Source organism: Zalophus californianus, chromosome 16 (assembly GCF_009762305.2).
Source record: "Zalophus californianus isolate mZalCal1 chromosome 16, mZalCal1.pri.v2, whole genome shotgun sequence".
Lineage (NCBI taxonomy): Eukaryota > Metazoa > Chordata > Mammalia > Carnivora > Otariidae > Zalophus > Zalophus californianus.
This window is the reverse complement of record NC_045610.1, coordinates 20954303-20975237: the sequence shown is the minus strand read 5'-3', so window position 1 is coordinate 20975237 and position 20935 is coordinate 20954303. Positions and strand designations below refer to the sequence as shown.

The following is a 20935-nucleotide window of genomic DNA, read 5'->3' as shown; positions in this document are numbered from 1 at the left end:
GGCCCCCCAGCCCAGAACTGTGGCTTTCCAAGGTGCTGGGCAGCTAACCCACAGTGACCCAGCAAAGAGAGCCAAGAGACTGAATATCTCAGACTGACTCCTCTCTCCTCCAGTTTCCTGCAGACCCGTCACTTACTGAACCCAACTGGAAGCCAGAGGGCAAGGGAGCCCATCAGGACAGTGTGTACTGTCTGCAGCTCCCAGGGCAGAGAGCAGAGTGCGGAGGACTGGCCAGGAAAGGCTGCCCTGCACTGAGTCCCCGTGTGGCTGGCCGCCCTCCCACCCTCTCCCCTCCAGCTAGCTATCCTAGCCACTGTTAGAAAGTCGGCTTCAGCCAACACATTGCTCTGTATCAACATGTCCCTGCCTTAGCCTAGAAAATTCCTCCGGCTTTTCAGTAAATCTTCCCTTCCTACGTCCCTCGTGTTTATTTCCTCGGCATGTTTCCTGTAATTTGCAAAGATTAAAGATTTAAGCTTCTTTTATTGCGATGTACTTTCCTGGCCCCATTATGCATTCTGCCCATGGCTCGCCCGTCTCCTCCCACAGAGGTTCCAAATCCTTTCTGCGCGCACAGAAAACGCTCTACAGGTAGACCTCACCTTGAGCTGGCCATGGCTGTGCTCCTGAAAAGGGCTACGGTATTCCGGCCTCTGCAGGTTGAACACGCCTTACCGCCTTCCTCCTGATCGAATTTTCTTTCATATTTGGTCCCAATTAACAAAGGCTCCCAACACTGTGTGTGTAGTAACTTTCCCTTTCTCTGTGCTCGCTCGCGCTCTCTCTCTCTCTCTCTCTCTCTCTCTCTCGGGGGCTTTGAATCCTGGTGTTCATGATGAGTAAACAAATCCTTCATTGCACTGGGGGCCCGCACTCTGAAGCAGCTCAGTGTCAAATCATTTGGTGGTGAGGGGAATATGAGGCTGGGAAGAATTCTGTCCACGTCAGTCTGGGTTATTGTCAGGGCTGGCTCCTTCGATGCACAACCTGTGTGGTCACACAGGTCCCCGTGCTCCGAAGGCCCACACTCTTGGTTTAATTAGCTCTGCTGTGGCTGCCTTGAAATTCGAAATAATTTTTTAATAAAGGGCCCCACATTTTCATTTTGTGCTGGGACCCCAAAAATTGCGTGGGTGGTCCCAGTTACTGTTATTGTTATATTTGCTGGTGCTGTGGTTTTATGTGCAGCCCACCTGCATCTCAGCAGGAGAGACCCCCGGAGTCCTGCGACGTGGACAGGCAGCATGCGGTGCTGGCATTTCCCTGTGTCCAACCAGACCCTGGGCAGACTCACAGCTGCCACAGGGTGGGGAATGAATTGGAAGTCAGGCGACCTAACAGCTTCCAGCCCCTACTCTACCATTGACTTGCTGTGTGATCTTGGGCAAGTCACTTCCCCTCTCTGGACTAGATCTCTACTTGCCCACATGCATTTGGCCTCAGATAACCTATAGCCGAATCTCTGGAAATGCAGACGCCTGGCTCCACCCCAGCGTGACTGGATCTAGGGGTGGGTCACCAGAATCCTCACCCAGAGCTCCCTGTGTGATTTCGATGAGCCTTCCAGTTTGAGGACCTCTGAGGTACCTGATCTGAGCCTTTGGCTCCAGCAGTCTATGTTGGATAACTTCAGCTCTTAAACTGGGTCTTCATCGTTACACTGATAGTGTCCATGTCCAGGAAGTGTAGGAGACTGCGAGTGGGTATGGGGCAGAGACTGGAAGGGGGCTGTTCACTAGTCAGACTGGAGAATGATCCACAGAGGGCAGCCGAGCGCAGTCCCATGAAGGAAGAGAAGCAAACTATCTGGAGATGTGAGAATAAGTGGTGCTATGGGGAGACACGGCCAGAGAGGGTCTGGGATGGTAGCCGTGGGCTTGCCATGAAGACGCACAGCCCTGCTTTGCCCAGAGCCCCACCCAAATCACCCAAGGCCTCCAGGCCAGAGACCCCCCAGGGGCACCTGCCTAGGAAAGCAAGGGGGTGGCGTCCTTGCTGTCCCTGATGCTCTGAAACATCTGGGGTCTGCTCACAGCTAACATTCCCCAGCAGCACTGCCCATTGAGTTGTCACTAACCACATGTGGCTATTTAAATTTAAGTTAATTAATTAAATTTAAATTCAATAAAAAATAAATAAGGCAGGCACAAAAAAGGTAAGTAGGTGAAGTGATAGATATATTAATTAATCTGATGGGGAAATCCTTTCATAAGGTGTACCTATATCAAATCATCACATCGTATACTTTATCTCAAAAGCTGGGGGGAGGAGTTAATTAGTTAATTATTTAGAATCTCAGTTCCTTGGATGCACTTGTCACACTTGATGTGGTTAGTGGCTCTTATGTTGGAAAGCACAGATTCTAGAACATTCTATCTTGGCAGAAAGTTCTCTAAAGAGAGTGGAAACCTTATCCATCACTCTCTTTTGTGCTCATCTGGTGGCTGGATATGTGTGATGATATGAGATTATTTAGAAATGTACTCCGCCCGGCCCCTGCTGCTTCGGGGAATAAACTCCCCTTCAAATCCCAACCTGGTCTGACTGGCCTCGGGCGGGTCTCACAATGCAGGCACGCCAGGCCTGTCTGCTTTGCCCATTACTCGAAGCATTTCTGACAGAAAGGCTTCACTTTTCATTTCTCCCTGTGAGCCACAGGTCCCCTCCTTTGAGCCTGTCTTACTGGCTCTCAGGTCTCCTAAGCTCAGTTATACAGCAGGCACATGGCTTCAGAGAGCTCCAGAAAACAAACGTTGGCATCTCTCCCATTCGACCCCCCACAGCTCACTGAACATGCCTTCCGTTCAGTGAGTGCACAGGGAGCACGAGCATCCCTGTGATCACAGCATCTGCCACCCTCGCTCCTTCCCCAACCGAGCCTGTTCTTCAGGCTCCTGACCTCTCCTCAACCCCTCCCCTGGGCAGGCTCACCCCTCCCCTTCCCATCCACCTTCTGTCTCCCGCAGTCCCCTTCCCCGATGCACCTGTGCGGCACTGGGAGGAATAAGGGGAGCTCTCTTCTCTGCAGCGTTCACCATCCGCAGGAGAGACGGGCCCCAAACCGCAGGCATCCCGGGACATTCAGGCAGCAGGCTGCACACGGACAATCTGGGTAAAGAACTAGCAGAATCCTTGACTGCTGGGGGGAAGGGAGTGTGTTTGTGGATTGCCTGGGATCCTCTCCCGTTCCTCTATTACCTTATGAAAGGATCCCTGGCTGAGGGTCTCCTCTCCCTAAACCCCAGGTCAGCCACTGGGCTCCAAGTCTGGACTCTGGAACCCCTGCCTATCCTTCCTGCTATTCCCTGTGTGCCTACTGAGCCCTTCTGCCCATGTACCCCTACCTTGGAATTCTCACCCAGCTCCGATCCCCTCCCCCTGCCTCCGTCACTGGCCACCCGGCTGTCTGTGGGTCTCGCCCATTCCCGTGCCTGGCCCCAGCCCTTCCTTCCTGGCAGTGTTCATCCCCAGACTATGGTCCAGTGCTAACACCTCCCTCCCTCCCTGACCTCGACCTCCATTTCTCCCCCACTCCATCTTCCCCCTTTCCTGCATTTACCCATCCTCTGCCCATTCCCTTCTTTGAGAACACTCCTTGATTTGGACTCTAGATTGGCCTTGTCCGTTAATAACTGAGTGAGGTTTGAGTCACAAATCCCTTGTTCACTCAGCGGGCATTGTTGCCTGAGTGCCTGCTATATGGCCTGGACCTGCGCAGGACCTTTGAGATCCAGGGACACAGCCCAGAACTTGGCCTCAGGATACTCCAGCCTGGTGGACGAGGCTGTCAGATAAAGGATTAGTGCCTGGTGTGGCAGAAGCTTCATCAGGCATATGTAAAGAATACAACAGAACAAGAGACAGGTTTGCTTTGGGTGGGGCTGGGAGCTGAATCTCCAGTGACGAGTAGGGAGATTGGTCAGGTGAACAAGGTTGAAAGGCAGTCCAGGCAGAAGGAAATGCATGTGCATCCATGCAGAGCAGAGACCAGTAACAACCAATCTGGGCAGCCCGGGGAGGGTTGGACCACCTGGCGTCATGAAGCAGAAGGCTGCCCCGAGCAAGGCTGGAAACAAACGGGGGCAGGTTAAAGAGGCTCCTTATCAGCATGGGAGAGAGTTGTGCAGGTTTGCGTGCTGGAAAGCTCCCTCTGCAGGCTGTTTGGAAAGAGGAAGACAGAGGAGACCCAGGAAAGGCTCATATATCCCACAGGTGCCTTCGCCACCAATTGTGAACGTTTAGGATGAGCCAGGCTCTGCCACCCCATCACCTTCCACCACTCTTGCCACCTCCCACTGCCAAGGTCCATTTCTCTTGCCAAGTGAAAGAGAAGCAGAAGCTTCTCTTCTGGTTGCCCATCTCCTGCAGCTCCAAGGGGCCCCGGGCATCTTAGCATACAAGCAAGTCCTCTATTTTCATTTCTACTGCTGTGTCATCCATGGTCTGCTCCCCTCCTGATCCCCTTGACCTCAGCTCAAGGCCCAGGAGAGAAGCTAGTATTCACTAGCTTGACTCACTTCCTAATCGCATTAGCTTCTGTTCTGACAGCTACTGTAACAGATGCCACAAACTTAGTGGCTTCAAACAACACAGATTTATTCTGTTATAGTTCTGGAGGCCAGAAGTCCAAAACTTGGTCTCACGGGGCCAAAATCTAGGTGTTGGCAGGGCTGCATTCCTTGGGGAGGCTCCAGGGTGGGGGGGGGGGTGGAATCCATCCCCTTGCCTTGTCCAGTGACTAGCAGCTGCCTGCATCCCCTGGCTTGTGGCTCCTCCCTCCGTGTCCAGATCCAGCAACCAAGCTTTCTTCCATTCTCTCTCTGACTCTGACCCTCCTGCCTCCCTCCCACGAGGACCCTTGTGATAACATCGGGCTGCCTGGATAATCCAGGATAACCTCCCCTCTCCAGGTCCCCACCTTAATCCCATCTGCGGTGTCTCTTCTGCCGTGCAAAGTGGCATCTTCATAGTTTCCAGGGATGAGGATGTGGATGCCTTTGCAGGCCATGATGCTGCCCCTCACGTGGCCTTTCTAACGTCCCTTTGAGCTTCTCAATCCCAGGAGTCTGTGAGCATCTGCTGTCGCTGACCCATGGCTCTATCTTTGTCCTTTCAGAGGAAACGACATTTGAAGCAGGAGTGAAAGTTCAGATCCACAGTCAATCTGAGCCGCCTTTCATCCAAGAACTGGGCTTTGGGGTGGCTCCAGGGTTCCAGACTTTCGTGGCCACCCAGGAGCAGAGGGTAAGTTTCTGGGCTTCCGGGACCAGTGGTCCCGGGCCTACACCGGCCACCTGCAGAGGCATGAGGAGGGGAAATGGGACTCCCACTTTTGGAAGGCTCTGAGTCCACTCAAGAGGCCTGAGTGGTGTTGGCCTTGGGACAGGGGCTCACCTAGAAATTGGAGAAAGGTATCAGCTAAACTCTGTAACCCAATTCTCCCATACCACCTGTCGGTTCCTAAAATTGGGTGTGAGAGAAACCCAGCTTCCTGTCTTTTTCACCGAATTGGATGAGGGTTTTTTCCAGAACCGTTGGTGGGGGGTGGGGGTCTAGAACCTTCTAAATCTATAGGAAAGCTTTGCTACTGTGGGCTTCCCAAACTGTTCCCTGTACTTAATGCCTGAGTACTTGCTGAGGGCCAAGATCCACCTCCACTGTAGCACACAGTGGGTGGGATATTGGCTTTGAGGCAGTGGCAGAGGAGGCTGGAAGGCTGGCTGGCGTCCACAGGCCCCAGAGGATGAGGCAGGTGGGGAGATCAGAAATGAGCACGCAAGGGTGTGCCAGGTGGGGAACAAGTGGCACAGCCAGAAAACCTCATCTTTAAGGACAAAGAAGGAGGTCATGAAGCAGATGGCAGGGAGCCAAGTTCAGGGCTGAGGATTTGAGTCAAGAAGGTCGAGAACGCAGATTAACAAGTCAAGGCATGCAGACAGACAGGCAGCCCCGGTGAGCCCAGAACCCAAGCTATTAGCCTCATGGGCTTTGGAGTACGGCCTACAGTAAGCAAAGCCAGACACTCGTTAAAGTGACAAGGACAGATTTTAATCAAAAATATACCCTTGCAGTAGGAACAAGGGTTCAGCATGAACGGAACTCAACTTCCATTTTCACAGAGGTGGCTGGGCATCTTAATGGAAACGTGAGGGGAAGGGAGGGGAACAGAAAGGCCTGGAGCGGAGTCAGGGAAGTGGAAAATGGCAGAAAGCAGGAAGGGGGGACTGGTCCATGAGAAACCCACCTGGGTTTTGCTAACTGGCACTTGTCAGAGTTAGGCTCCTATCTGCCCACAAAGACAAGGGGACAGAAGCCAGATCTTTAGGTGTTGGCTGGAGCAGATAGTAAATTCTTTTGACAGGCTTGAATTTTCTCGGGCAGGGACTTGCCCTTCATGAGCGACACTAAAGAAATTTCTGGACTGAGTGGGAAGCTGGAGCTCAGGACTTCTAAGAACCCTTGAGTCTCTTTCTCCTCCCAAAAGGAAACCGAGGGACTCCCCACGGTGAGCAGGATGCAGGGACAGCCCATTCCAGGCTTCAGAGAAGAAATTTATTGTTTGCTTTGAAGTGTGTTCTCAGAAAATCAGCCTCATTCAGAGCAGCCTTCCTAGGAGTATTATAACTAATAATAAGTTATCTGGTTAAACATTTTACAAATCTTCAAAGCATTTCTGCATCATCTCATTTCATCGTTTCATTCATATTAATAGAGAAATACAAAAACATCCCAGAGCTAAATCTAATAATAAATTATGTTTACATGTATATAAAAGAGCATATTCATAGGAAATAAGACTCAAAGGAAATAAGCCAAAATACCCACAGTAGGGGAATTGTGAATGATTTATTTTCTTTTCTGGGTTTTCCACATGTTTTATAACATGGCTCTTTATTTTTTTATTCATTCAGCAAATATTTGTTGAACCCCAACTATGAACGAGGTCATGGAGATACAGTGGCGAACAAAAGACACCCAGGGTCTATCCCGCAGAGCTTACAAATTAGTGGTTTCTTTCCCAAACAAAAAACAATAATATTACGTGAAGCCAAGTATAACTTGGGGATTGGTCCCATTTGTGTGTTCTCATTCTGCCATTAGTATCCAGCTGACCCTGGTTCTCAAACACTGCATTTCAGTGATTCCAGGAAGTATAGCTGACTTTTGAACAACATGGGGCTTAGGGACACCTAAGTCAATTAGGGGTTTTGACTCCCCAGAAACTGAATTAATAATAGCCTACTGTTGACCAGAAGCCTTACCAATAAAAAAGTCAATTAACACATATTTTGTATGTTATTTGGATTATATACCATAGTCTTACAAGAAAGTAAGCTAGAACAAAGAACATGTTAAGAAAATCATGGGAAGAGAAAAATACATTTACCACATTGTACTATATATATCAAAAAAAATCCACATGTAAGTGCACACACCTGTCTTGTTCAAGAGTCAACTGTATTTTTTTTTTCACATTTTAACATTTCTGAAATCGGGATTTGTTTCTCAATCAATGGCATCTTATAGCTAAAATTAGCAGTGCTATTTCTTCCTTGGTGGCATATAAAATCATGGTGCCTCCTACAGTCTGCCTTGGCTACAGTGCCCCCGTTCCAGAATTCGGCTGCTTCAGCTCAAAGCTCAAGGGAATCTTGCGAGAAGGCCAGGGGTGACAAGACTATGGGAGCGGGAGGCCCTTTCCTGGACAGTTAGTGTGAATCACACTAGGGAAATTGACTCCTGCGTGAGAGCACGAAGAGGAACTGGTGATTTAAAGGACCCCTACCATGAATCTCTTTGTGAATGGGGAGGTCCTTTGGCATGGTAAAAATCACTCCACCCGTGCCAAGTATATACATACCTCCTTCAATATCTTTTCATTTTTTTATTCCAAAAGAGCACATTATTGCGCTGTAACCCAGACTGAAGATGACTGTTTTAAAATCAGTATTTGCCCTAAACCCAGTGAAGCCAGGGTATGCGCCTGACTTACCGGACAGCCTGGGAAATGATCTTTTGATGAGCTCAGCTATGGTGGGAGTCCTGCAGGATCCCAGGACCACCACCACCACCAGAGACAAGCAACGGGATGACACACTGGAGTGGAGACAGACCCTAGAAGGGAGGAATAATACCAGTCACTTCTAACTGAGCACACACCACCTGCCAGGCATCAAACAACCAAGGCACTTGACATGCATTATTTCATTTAACCCCCCACAGCAACCCCAAAAAGGAAATGATGTTATCTCCACGTGCCCGATGACAAAACTGCAGTTAGGTAACTTGCTTAAGGTTGCACTGTAGGGGGAGAGCAGGGCTCAGCCTCGAGCCCAGATCTCTCTGTAGAGAGGAAACCAGACTGGGAGCCCAGAGGCCTGGAGTCTAGTCCTCACTGTGCCATGAGACCGCGGACAATTTGCTTCCCTGCGCCATGGGGTTTCCCATGCATGGAATGGAAGGGCTGGGTTAGATGACCTCAAAGGGCCTCCAGCATTAATAGCCCTGAAGTCACAGGTAAATAGTATTCTTAAAACTTTAGAAGAGAGGTCCTGAACATGCTCCTCAGTAGTACCCTTGCTTCAGCTCACACACAGAGTGGTCACATTGCTACCCTACCTAAATCCCTTAAATTCGGGGCGCCTGGGTGGCTCAGTCATTAAGCGTCTGCCTTCGGCTCAGGTCATGATCCCAGCGTCCTGGGATCGAGTCCCGCATCAGGCTCCCTGCTGAGCGGGGAATCTGCTTCTCCCTCTCCCACTCCCCCTGTTCGTATTCCCTCTCTTGCTGTCTCTCTCTCTCTCTCTTTCTCTGTCAAATAAATAAATAAAATCTTTTTTTAAAAAAATCCCTTTAATTCTACCGCTTCCCATAATTTGCAAAGCCTCAACACTTAAGAATGACTTCTGAGGCTCTGCTCAACGAGGCCCCGGCCCTCTCTCCAACTTCTCCATTCCCTGTGGTTGACCAACATACATTGGACATCAGCCAAACACTCCCTGTTCTTTGATGCCTGCTTTGTGTATTTTACCCCACTGTTCCCTCTGCCCAGAATCCCTTCCTTGTCTTATCTGCTTGGCAAAGGCCTAGTCATACTTCCAAACGTTGTTTAAAGATGGTGGTCTTTAAGAAGACTTTCTGCCACCCCTAAGAAGCAGCTAGTTGCCCCATTCAACTCTCTATACATTCATTTATTGCTTCAACAAATACTCACTGAGCACTTCTTGTGTTGGGAAAAACGAAGATCAGCAAGACCTGCTCCCAGCCTTGGAGCACTCACAGAATGAAGTGGGTTTGTTGGCAATTTTGTCCCACTCCTAAGAGATACAAAAGTCTCCTTGTAGGACTTACCTCCCCTTGCACATCACTAATCTGTACACCTGCCTTTTAAGAACTGATTTCTTTAGGCTCCATCAGCTCTTGCCTCACCACAGACTGGGAGCTCCCTGAGAGCAAAAGGACTATTGCTCTCGAATTCTATACCATCAGCGCCTTGCTTATATATGAGCTCAGTAAGTGCACATTGTTCAAAGAATGAATGAACTCTGATGCCCAAATCTGCACCCTCTGTTCAAATAGCACTCAAATGCTGTACTCTTATGCTCTCCCTGCCTCCCCCCTTCCACCCCTGCCAAAACTCCCATGCAAATGAGCCCTGAGGCCCCTCCTTCTCCCTGAGGCTAAGCCAACCTGTGACAGATGGTGATATCTGTATCATTCTGGCTACACACTTAGAGACCCTAATCAAACCAAAAGCTCATGAAATGGTTCAGGGTTGGAAACCATCTGTGTACATGAGAGTGGAAGCAACAGATGAGAGGGGCAGGACAGAGCTCTGGAATTTGGGGAGAATTACGTGAGTGTGTGGATAGATGTGGAAGTGCAAAGCTAGGACATTCATATGGTAAGAGCCCAAGACTGTCTTCAATGTTGACATCACCAGTCAGACTCTTTAGCCTAATTTAAGGTGATTGCTCATCCTGATGGAACTCCCAGTTGTGATTTGATATCAGAAGATTTTCATCATCTCTCATGCCCTCCTCCAAGAGCCTAGTGTTGATTCTTGTTTTCTAAATATTCAAATTCAGCCATTTGCCATACCTCTTGTAGGTCTGAGAATGAATCTAGAGATCCTGGGTAGTTAGTTGGCCACCAGTCCCACTGTTCAGAAAATTTCCTGGAAAACATGGCCCTGGGTCTATATTTCGAGGTCTCAGAAATGCCTTGGGGTGCCAGGGTTGGAAAATCACTGGCTGGAGGTATCCCATTTTCACCAAGAACCCCTTTCACTACCACTTGTTCGTTCACCACTGGGAATGAGAAGGGTTCCAATCCCAAAACCTGGACTCTCTGTTGGTTCCTCACTTGGGCTGTATCCAAATTACCATGAGAATGCCCATCGTCACACCATACCTTGCCTTGAGCAGCTGCCCACTAGCCTGTTCGGGGCTGTAAATGACGGCAGATACAAATGTTTGGGTCTTGCTGGACCGAATTAAGTCAATTGGCGGGATGTGTGGGGCCAAGCTGGCTCCAGCAGAAGCTTAAGCCTTTGCCTTTAGTGCAGGTTGGCCACACATCCAACAGTTGGAGGGAATTCTACCATGGCTCACAACAATAGTATCCCCTACCCCACCCCAAATAAACAGTCTCAGCTGTTGGGTGGGGGTGCCCCCGTCTGCTCTTGACAGCTCCGCTCAGCTCCAAATACAACTTCCTAAGTGACTCTCTAGAGAAGACTCATTTGTCAATCTGACAGCCAGATCCATGGTCTGTAATATCTGCTTCATGGACCTCATTAGAAATGGAGGTTTTGCCCATTTGTTTTTTTTCAAGGCAGAAGAGAGAACTTGTTACACATGCCTTCAGCAACTCCAAACTGCCAAAGCTGGAGCCACATAAATATGGCAGCATCCAGTTCCACTCCTGAAAGCACCAGGGGGGTGCCAGGAGGTGGATGGACTGCTGTGTGGCCATTCCCTCCATGATCAACAGGGTACATTGTTTCTCATAAAGAGATTAAAAATAAGAACCAACTAAGCATTTACCAGCATAGCTACTTAACCACTTGTTACCACTCAGCCTCTAAAATAGAAATTCTTCCAGATCTCCACATGGTTTTGTCAATAGTCAGGTTTTCGCCATTTTTTCCTACACAATGAGCGCTTGCGTTTTTCAAGGTGGAGGTGATGGTGGGGGTGGGGGGTCAGGGAAGAAGGCTTGTTGATTGGCTAGGATGAGCCAGTGTCTCAGCTCTGTTGAGGGAATCCCAAAATAAGCCCACATAAAAATATGCTCAAGTCTTCTAAGAAGATAAAATCACTCTACCCTGCCTCCCCTCTGCCTTGCAGCCTCTCCCGCTCCTTCCTTCCCTAACAAAGAGCCTCCAAACCATTCTGGAGACTTGTCTCTCCTTCCTCACCTCCCTTATACTTCCCAGCCCACCTCTAGCACTCCATTGAAACTGTTCTTCATCAAGGCGACCTATGAAATTTTTGTGGCTGAAGCCCGTCTTTGTTGATAAAGACACTCCCCACTCCTCAGTCAATACCCTACCTGGTTTCTCAGTGGCAGGTAAACTGTTGATCATGCCCTCCTGAGACACTCTTCTCTCTGGCCTGATTTCCTTCTCAGTCTCCTTCATGAGCAGTTCTTTCTCTGTTCACCCTTCGACAATGGACGCTCCAGGATGCTGTTTCTGGCCTCTCCCAGCCTGCAGTCTCCTTGAGTGCTCTCGCCCTTGACCATGACTCTCAGATCACTACTCCCAGCCCAGATGCTGCTGAACCCCTCCCCACAGAGTCCCATGGGCATCTCAAATCAACAGTCTAAATGGAACGCATCCTCTTCCCCATCCCCAGAACTGCTGTTCCGCCTAAGTCTCGCAACCCTATGAGTGGCCTGAGTACACATATGCACTCACTAGAGGGCGTCCTTGCACCTCATTCTTCTCATCTGCAAAATGGGAATGATGGTTCCTATCTCAGAGGTCAGCTGGAGGACTGAGTCAGTGCCTTCATGTAGAACATTTCTTGGTTTACACTAAGTGCTCAGTAGATGTCAGCTATTATTATCCTCCACCCCAAACACTACTTTATTTTTTTTGCATTATCTTAACTTTATTTACACAATAACCTTATGAGGTAGATCCGTTATTATTTTAATTTTGACAGGTCAAGACACTTAATTATAAAAAGGTTACATAATGTATCAGGTTATGAAGCTGTTCAGAGCATGTTTTTTTTATTTTTTATTGTTATGTTAATCACCATACATTACATCATTAGTTTTTGATGTAGTGTTCCATGATTCATTGTTTGTGCATAACACCCAGTGCTCCACGCAGAACGTGCCCTCTTTAATACCCATCACCAGGCTAACCCATCCCCCCACCCCCCTCCCCTCTAGAACCCTCAGTTTGTTTTTCAGAGTCCATCATCTCTCCTGTTCGTCTCCCCCTCCGATTTACTCCCCTTCTTTCTTCCCCTCCTGCTATCTTCTTTTTCTTAACATATGTCGCATTATTTGTTTCAGAAGTACAGATCTGTGATTCAACAGTCTCGCACAATTCTACTGTTTTTTTTTATTTCGAGTTCATTGATTTCTGCTCTGATCTTTATTATTTCTCTTCTCCTGCTGGGTTTAGGCTTCATTTGCTATTCTTTCTCCAGCTCCTTTAGGTGTAGGGTTAGGTTGTGGATTTGAGACCTTTCTTGTTTCTTGAGAAAGGCTTGTATTGCTATATACTTTCCTCTCAGGACTGCCTTTGCTGTATCCCAAAGATTTTGAACAGTTGTGTTTTCATTTTCATTGGTTTCCATGAATTTTTTTAATTCTTCTTTAATTTCCTGGTTGACCCATTCATTCTTTAGTAGGATGCTCTTTAGCATCCATGTATTTGAGTTCTTTCCGACTTTCCTCTTGTGGTTGAGTTCTAGTTTCAAAGCATTGTGGTCTGAAAATATGCGGGGAATGATCCCAATCTTTTGGTACCGGTTGAGACCTGATTTGTGACCTAGGATGTGATCAATTCTGGAGAATGTTCCATGGGCACTAGAGAAGAATGTGTATTCCGTTGCTTTGGGATGGAATGTTCTGAATATATCTGTGAAGTCCATTTGGTCCACTGTGTCATTTAAAGTCTTTATTTCCTTGTTGATCTTTTGCTTAGATGATCCGTCCTTTTCAGTCAGGGGGGTGCTAAAGTCCCCCACTATTATTGTATTGTTGTCAATGTGTTTCTTCGCTTTTGTGATTAATTGCCTTATATAATTGGCTGCTCCCATGTTCAGGGCCTAGATATTTACAATTGTTAGATCTTCTTGTTGGATAGACCCTTTCAGTAGGATATAGTGTCCTTACTCATCTCTTATTACAGTCTTTGTTTTAAAATCTAATTTGTCTGATGTAAGGATTGCCACCCCAGCTTTCTCTTGGTGTCCATTAGCATGGTAAATGGTTTTCCACCCCCTCACTTTCAATCTGGGGGTGTCTTTGGGTCTAAAATGATTCTCTTGCAGACAGCATATGGATGGGTCTTGTTTTTTAATCCAATCTGATAGCCTGTGTCTTTTGATTGGGGCATTTAGCCCGTTTACATTCAGGGTAACTATTGAAAGGTATGAATTCAGTGCCATTGTATTGCCTGTAAGGTGACTGTTACTGTGTATTGTCTCTGTTCCTTTCTGATCTATTGCTGCTTTTAGGCTCTCTCTTTGCTTAGAGGACCCCTTTCAAGATTTCTTGGAGGGGCTGGTTTCATGTTTGCAAATTCCTTTAGTTTTTGTTTGTCCTGGAAGCTTTTTATCTCTCCTTCAATTTTCAATGAGAGCTTAGCTGTATATAGTATTCTTGGCTGCATATTTTTCTTGTTTAGTGCTCTGAACATATCATGCCGGTCCTTTCTGGCCTGCCAGGTCTCTGTGGATAGGTCTGTTGCCAAACTAATATTTCTACCATTGTAGGTTACTTATCTCTTCTCCCGAGCTGCTTTCAGGATTTTCTCTTTGTCTCTGAGACTCACAAGTTTTACTATTAGATGTCGGGGTGTTGACGTATTTTTATTGATTTTGAGAGGGGTTCTCTGTGCCTCCTGGATTTTGATGCCTGTTTCCTTCCTCACATTAGGGAAGTTCTCTGCTATTATTTGCTCCAGTATACCTTCTGCCCCTCTCTCTCTTTCTCCTTCTTCTGGGATCCCAATTATTCTAATGTTGTTTTGTCTTATCGTATCGCTTATTTCTCGAATTCTGCCCTCGTGATCCTGTAGTTGTTTCTCGCTCTTTTTCTCAGCCTCTTTATTTTCCATCATTTGGTCTTCTATCTTGCTGATTCTCTCTTCTGCCTCATTTATCCTAGCAGTTAGTGCCCCCATTTTTGATTGCACCTCATTAATAGCCTTTTTGATTTCAACTTGGTTAGATTTTAGTTCTTTTATTTCTCCAGAAAGGATTTCTCTAATAACTTCCACACTTTTTTCAAGCCCAGCTAGTATCTTTAAAGTCATGATTCTGATCTCTAGGTCCGACATCGTACTAATGTTTGTATTGAGTAGGTCCCTGGCTGACGGTACTATCTCTTGTTCTTTTTGCTGAGGTGTTTTTTTTCGTCTTGTTATTTTGTGCAGAGGAGAATAGATGAATGAGAGAACAAAATGCTAACAGGTTAACGTCCCCAGCAAATATACTCTATACAAATCAGAAAAGACCTGAAACCAGGGGAAAAGAAAGGGAAAGAAAGAAAAAAAAACAAAAAGAAAAAGATAAATACAAAAACAGAACAATATGAAAAAAAACGAATATGATCAAATATGATCAGGCTGGTGCATAGATCAGTGCCACACACTAGATTTTGGGCATATTTTGGTCTGTTAGAAAAAAGTGCCTCCTAAAATTTTAAAGGAAGACTTATATATGTACAAAATAAGGGTTGATACAATGAAGGGATGGAAGATGACTGTAAAGATGAAAATTATAAAAGATTTTATAAAAGGAATTGATACGATAAGAAGTTGTTTGAAAAAGAAAGAAGAAGATTTTTTAAAAAAGAGAAATGAAAAAGAAAAAAAAAGGGAGAGAATGTGATCAGGCAGGAGACTAGAACAAAGCCATACACTAGTGATTTAGGGTATATTTTGATCTGTTAGAAGAAACTGTATCTCAAAATTTTAAAGAGAGAACAACTTATATATATATGCCAAAAATAAGGGTAACTACTATGAAGGGATAAAATATGACTCTAAAAATGAAAAATAAAAAATGTTTTTTTAAAAAAAGAGATTGATAAGATGTTGGTTGAAAAAGGGAAAAAGAAAAATAAAAAAAAAAAACGTTTAAAAAAATTAACTTTAAAAAACTAATGAATCATGGTAAAAAAAAAAGCCATGAATTCTATGTGCAGTATTCCCCTAGCGCTGGAGTTCTCCCGTTCTCCTTGATCGGTAAACTTGGTCTTGGCTTGTGGGCTGTTCGTGCTGATCTTCTGGGGGAGGGGCCTGTTGCTGTGGTTTCCAAATGTCTTTGCTGGAGGTGGAATTGCCCCGCCCTTGTCGGTCCGGGCTAAGCAAGCTGCTCGGGTTTGCTTTCAGGAGCTTTTGTTCCCTGCAAGCTCTCGGTACAGCTTTGGAGGACCAGGGTGAAAATGGCGGCCTCCCAGTCTCCACTCGGAGGAGCTGAGAACTCGGGGCCCCGCTCCTCAGTGCGCCCCCAGGGAAAAGCAGTCCCTCCCGTGTCCCCGGTCTCTGGCCGCACTCTGTGCTCACCCGGCCTGTGACCAAGCGTTTCTATCTCTGGCACCCGACCCCGCTCGGAGTCTCCAAACCCAGCAGATCCCTGCGGTGCGTTCCCGCGCCGCTCCTCCCCGGGAAGGAAGGGGAGTCTCCCCGGCTCTGCCGCTTGTTGGGTCCCTGCTGGAGGAGCAGTGGCCCGACTGGGCCGCGGATCACAGTTTATGGCAACGCCGAGCTGAGAGCCCGTGCCTCGGCTCCGTCTCTGCAGCCAGCTTCCCCGCTCCGATACCTGGGAGCTCTGCCACACTCTGGCACCCCCGGTCTTTCTGTGACCCTGAGGGTCCTGAGACCACACTGTCCCGGGAGGATTCCACCTCCCGCTTAGCCACTGGAGCGACGTCCCTCAGCGGAGCCGGCTTCTAAAAGTTCCGAGTTTGTGCTCCGCGGCTCTAGCACTTGCCAGAAGCGGCCGGCGGAGGCCCCCTCCCCCGCCGTCTATCCTCCTGAATATCGCCTCGGATTCACTTCTCCGCACGTCCTACCTTCCAGAAAGTGGTCGCTTCTCTGTTCAGAGAGTTGTTGCTACTCTCCTCTTTGATCTCCTGTTGAGTTCGTAGGTGTTCAGAATGGTTTGATCCCTATTCAGCTGAATTCCTGAGACCAGACGAAATCCAGGTCTCCTACTCCTCCGCCATCTTCCTCCTATCCCCAAAGACTACTTTAATTCAGTCCTTTGTGATTCCGCACCTGGACAAGAACAGCTGCTTCAGTGGTCTCCCTGCTGCCCATCCACCCCCTCTGCAATCCATTCTCTGCATCAACATGATCTTTGTAAAGTACAATTCTGAGCATCTCCCTTCCTCATTGCCAGATGAAGCCTGGGAGTCTCCCCACGGCCCTTTCTGCTCTGGCCCCTGCCTGCTTTTTCCTCTCTGCTCCCCAACCTCCCACACAATGCACCAGCTACCCCAAACCGTGGGCGGTTATTCCTAAGCATCACATGCTCTCCCCTCTCTCTCCCTGCCAACAACACCCTTCCTGCCCTTTCCTTACCTGACCCATATGTGTCCTTCGAGACTCAGCACAAATGTTACCTCCTCCAGAAGGCCATCCTGGAGTATTCTGTGTGAATCTCTAGCATAAAATTTATACATTGTAATCATCTGTTTACTTTCTCCCCTACCAGATTGTGAGCTCTTTGAAAATACAACTCTCTTTGTTCTGTTCTTTATACTTCAGTATTTTGCATGGTGCCTTACATACAGATGATGCTTGATAAATTGTATTGAATGGAATGAGTGAGTAAATGAATGCATGAAAGAGAGAGAAAGGAGCCTACTTTATCATGCTCCTTTCTTGCTTGATACCCATTGATGTCTTTACAGAAACAGAATAAAATCCAAATTCCACATCCCAGCTCCAGCTATCACCTTTCCCAATGGCTACATGTCACTGTGCTCTGGCAGCTACCCTCTGATCCACACACTGCCTCACATGGACCTTGAGCTTTCCTGCCCCACTCCTTGCTCATTTCCTGCTGACTCCCTCAGGTATTGAATATGTGATATGTACCCAGCACTGTGTTAGGTATGAGTGATACTGCAGTGAACAGGACTGACCCAATTCTTCTCAGACAAAAGAATCTTCTAGTCTAGCAAGAGAGGCAGACACTCAAATAATCAATCACAGATTAAAAGCTATATGTGTCTGTGTAATATGCCCGCAATATACTTTAAACTTCTTATGGGAAAATATCAGCTCTTGTAAATCTTAGAGGGAAGGATGGATGAATGGAATATTGTAGAATGATCTCTGAGGTCTGCCTTCAATAATTTACAGTCCATATAAGCTCTTGTTAGCTTCCAGATTTGATGTAACTGAATTAAACTGTCTTCAACACTAGGCACTAAAAAAAGAAAAAGTCCCTTTACTGAGTGCATGGAGAAAAGAGATTAGCCGGAAATGGTACGAATTGACATGGCAGCCCCAGCTGGAGTCCAAAGTCTAGACCACCCTCAATAGCATCCATCATGGCAGAACTAGCTGCTCCTGGACCCTCTCTGCCCTGGCTCTGACATCAGAAGCCAGTTGTTTATCTCTCAATGGCTTATTTCCTCCATGGACCCTTGCAGAAGAAAGGAAGCTCTAATGTCTATTGACTCACCCACTTTATCTTACTCAGGAGACAAGTTAATAAATCAGAATATTCTTTGGTTGGGTCCTGCTACCCAGTATACCACATTATCTTCTGATTCTCAAGCAGCTTGCTTGCTATCTGAACTCTGAACACTGTGGCCTTGGTTTCTGATTTTTTTTTTAAATAAGGAGCAAAAAAAAAAAAAAAATCTGTAGAGGACACTTCCACATACAGGCTGAAAGCCATTTCATCTTTTTCTTGCCAACTGGGAAGGTTAGATAATCACAAACAAATCTTTTAGAAATATCAATCCTAATGAATGAAGGAGGGAAGGCATTTAAACAGCCCTGCTGACGGTCACACCACCTTGACAAAAGCAGAGGAAGAGAGGCTTGGAAAAAACATCTCTTTCCTATTTCCCCCTCCTCCCTCACTCTTGAAAACAACCGTTGTCCAGGGATAGAGAAGTCCCCGCATTTGTTTATGTTGTGACAAAAGGGCTGGACAGCCCCAGGAATCATTCAGGGTGGGCTAATAAATCTTAGTGCTAATCTGTTAGATTGCTCTAGCCCCAAAGCATCTCTGGTCCCTCGCCCATTGAGATTTCTCTCTTTCTTGAGCATTTAAAACATTTTAACAACAGCCAGCTGGCTAGTAATATAACATAATTAATATAAATTTACATAATAACGCAAGTTATTTGCATACCTTGCTCTATCCAATGAGAGTATGCCCTTTGAGGGCCAAGGCTCCAAAACAATGAGCACAGAGCCTCACGCTGTAAATCAGTGAATGAAATTGTTGCAGACTTAATCGATACTGGTTAATGGATTGCTCCAAACCGTACAGCACATCCTGTTGGGGAACGAAAAATCATTCCAAAACAAGAGTCATGGGTCCTTGATTTATCAGCTGTATGTTTTGAGATGGCACTCAGAGTCCTTAGAATGGGGCCTTTGACTCAGTGGGGTGGCAAAGGACAGGAAGATGGCATTTAGCCAAAGCCTGTAGGAGAGCCAAGGGGATTTGCAAAAGGAACAAGCAGAAGAGGAGGGAGACCCCAGCAAAGAAGCCACCCCTCCCTGCAGAGGGCAGACCAGGCAGCCGTTGAGGGTGTAAACTGGTAGAGCCTTTAGGCCAGGGAGGTGGATGGGGACTTGGCAGGATCCACCAAAATAAAAAAGCATGCATCCCCTTCAATCCAGCAATTTCTGTCCTGCAGAAATACTTAAAAATGTACTCCCAAGAAGCCTGGATAAAGATCTTTTCTGCGGCATTGTTTGTGAGAGCAAATAATTGGAAACAAGTTAATGTTCATTGATAGGAGGATGATTATGCATCTACATTCCCCCACCCCCCACCTCCCTGCAACAGTTAAAGATGGTGAGAAAGACCTGGAGGTCCCTTGGGGAAATTTTCCAAGACTTATTGGTGAGAAAAGTGAGTTACAGAACAATACAGGCAGTTTGGTCCCATTTGTATTAAAAATACTCACATGCTGCTATGGTGACAGATTGTGACTACACTTAGGTGAGCACTGAGTAATGTATAGAATTGTCAAATCGCTATGTTGTACACCTGAAACTAATATAACACTGTATGTTATACTTAAGTAATAAATTAAAAATTAAAAAAAAGAATACACTTATCATGATGAGCACTGAGTAATGTACAGAATTGTTGAATCACTATATTGTACATATGAAACTTCTATAATACTATATGTTAATTACACTGTAATTAAAAATTTAAATGGAGACACTTAAAAAATTAAAACTGTAACTATCATAAAAAAATACATGCTAAACTAAACTCTGTATTTATAAATGCACGTGTATGCAAATAGCACACAGAAAAATTTTGGAGAGGTGCATACCCTACTGAGAGCCGCTCAGAGGAAGGCAAAAGAATTGAGTATGCAAGATTTTCCGCTTTTTCTGGATGCCTGGAATATTTATAACAAGAGTGCATTTGTGTATTCATGTATTAGTTGTGCAATTTTTAAAGACATGCATAATACAGCTATTTACAAACATGTTTTAGTGTTTGGACCCGGCATCTAACAGACAGATGGGCTCATATAAAGGGGGGTAGGGGTCTGCTCCCTGCAGCCAGGGACAGCCTCCTCTGCAGGATCGTCCTGCAACATCTTCCCCAGTGGACAGCCTACACCAGATCCTGCTTCTGCTCCCAGCACATGCAGAGGCCGTAGGGAAAGGCCCACAGCTCTGAAGTTTCCCGTTTAGGGGAAAAAAAATGTTTTTGTAAAGATTTTTGCCTGTTTTTGAAGTTAGTTTAAAAGGAAAAAGTACCCCCCCCCCAACATTCAGATCTAGGGCCAGAGTGCAGTTCCCAAAGATCATTAAAGAGCATGGGCCCAGAACACATCAGTCCTCCATCCCGGTGGGATGCATTTAATGAGCTTAATGATTGGATTGGGTTGATTAGGGTAGATTAGATTGACAGGTGTCCTTAACCATTCCATAGCTCCTAGAGTTGCCCTCTGCCCTTCTCCACCTCCATTCCCTCAGGCCTGGCCGCCCCACAGGGATAGCCCCCTCTCCCCGCCCACTCTGGAGACAGTGGGTACTCTCACTTGTTGGGGTTCTGTCTCTGGGACTGAGACTTATCCTAGGCGTGCCCTAGCACCTGTCCCAGGGACTGGTGTATAATAGGGGCTCAGGAAGTGTTCATTACACTGAATTGGACTGATCTGAGCCCTCCCAAACTTCCACCGAAAGGCCTGAAAGGAGACAGCAGCAGGAGCAGACTGGGCCAGGCTGGGAAAGCTTTCCCCACCACCCGGCTGGTCAGGCTGTTCCTGAGGCTGAGCCCCAGACCGGCCCCATCACCAAGGCCGCTGCTTCTGGGACCCAAAGGGTGAAGGATGGCAGGGGACACTGTGATGCCCAGTGCTGGCAGATGGAAGACAGGAGCTTGAGCTTAGCCACACTTCGAACCTCAGAAGGAGCGCACGCAGAGACTCCTCCCTGTCTGAGGGGACACAGCCTTGGATGAGACATCACTGTGCAGGCAAGTCTTTCAAGAAATCATAACTGATATTTATTGAG

General features: G+C 46.8%; 1 protein-coding gene across 2 annotated transcripts in view; it reads left to right on the top strand.

Annotated features, from left to right (window-relative positions):
• Window positions 1–20935, top strand: part of ASIC2 (acid sensing ion channel subunit 2) — a 1116666-nt gene that overhangs the window by 1032369 nt on the left and 63362 nt on the right. For both annotated transcript variants that reach the window (XM_027567843.2, XM_027567842.2), the window contains exon 3: window positions 5117–5244. In XM_027567843.2, the coding sequence (XP_027423644.1) occupies window positions 5117–5244 (128 nt within the window). The remainder of the gene's footprint in view (window positions 1–5116; window positions 5245–20935) is intronic.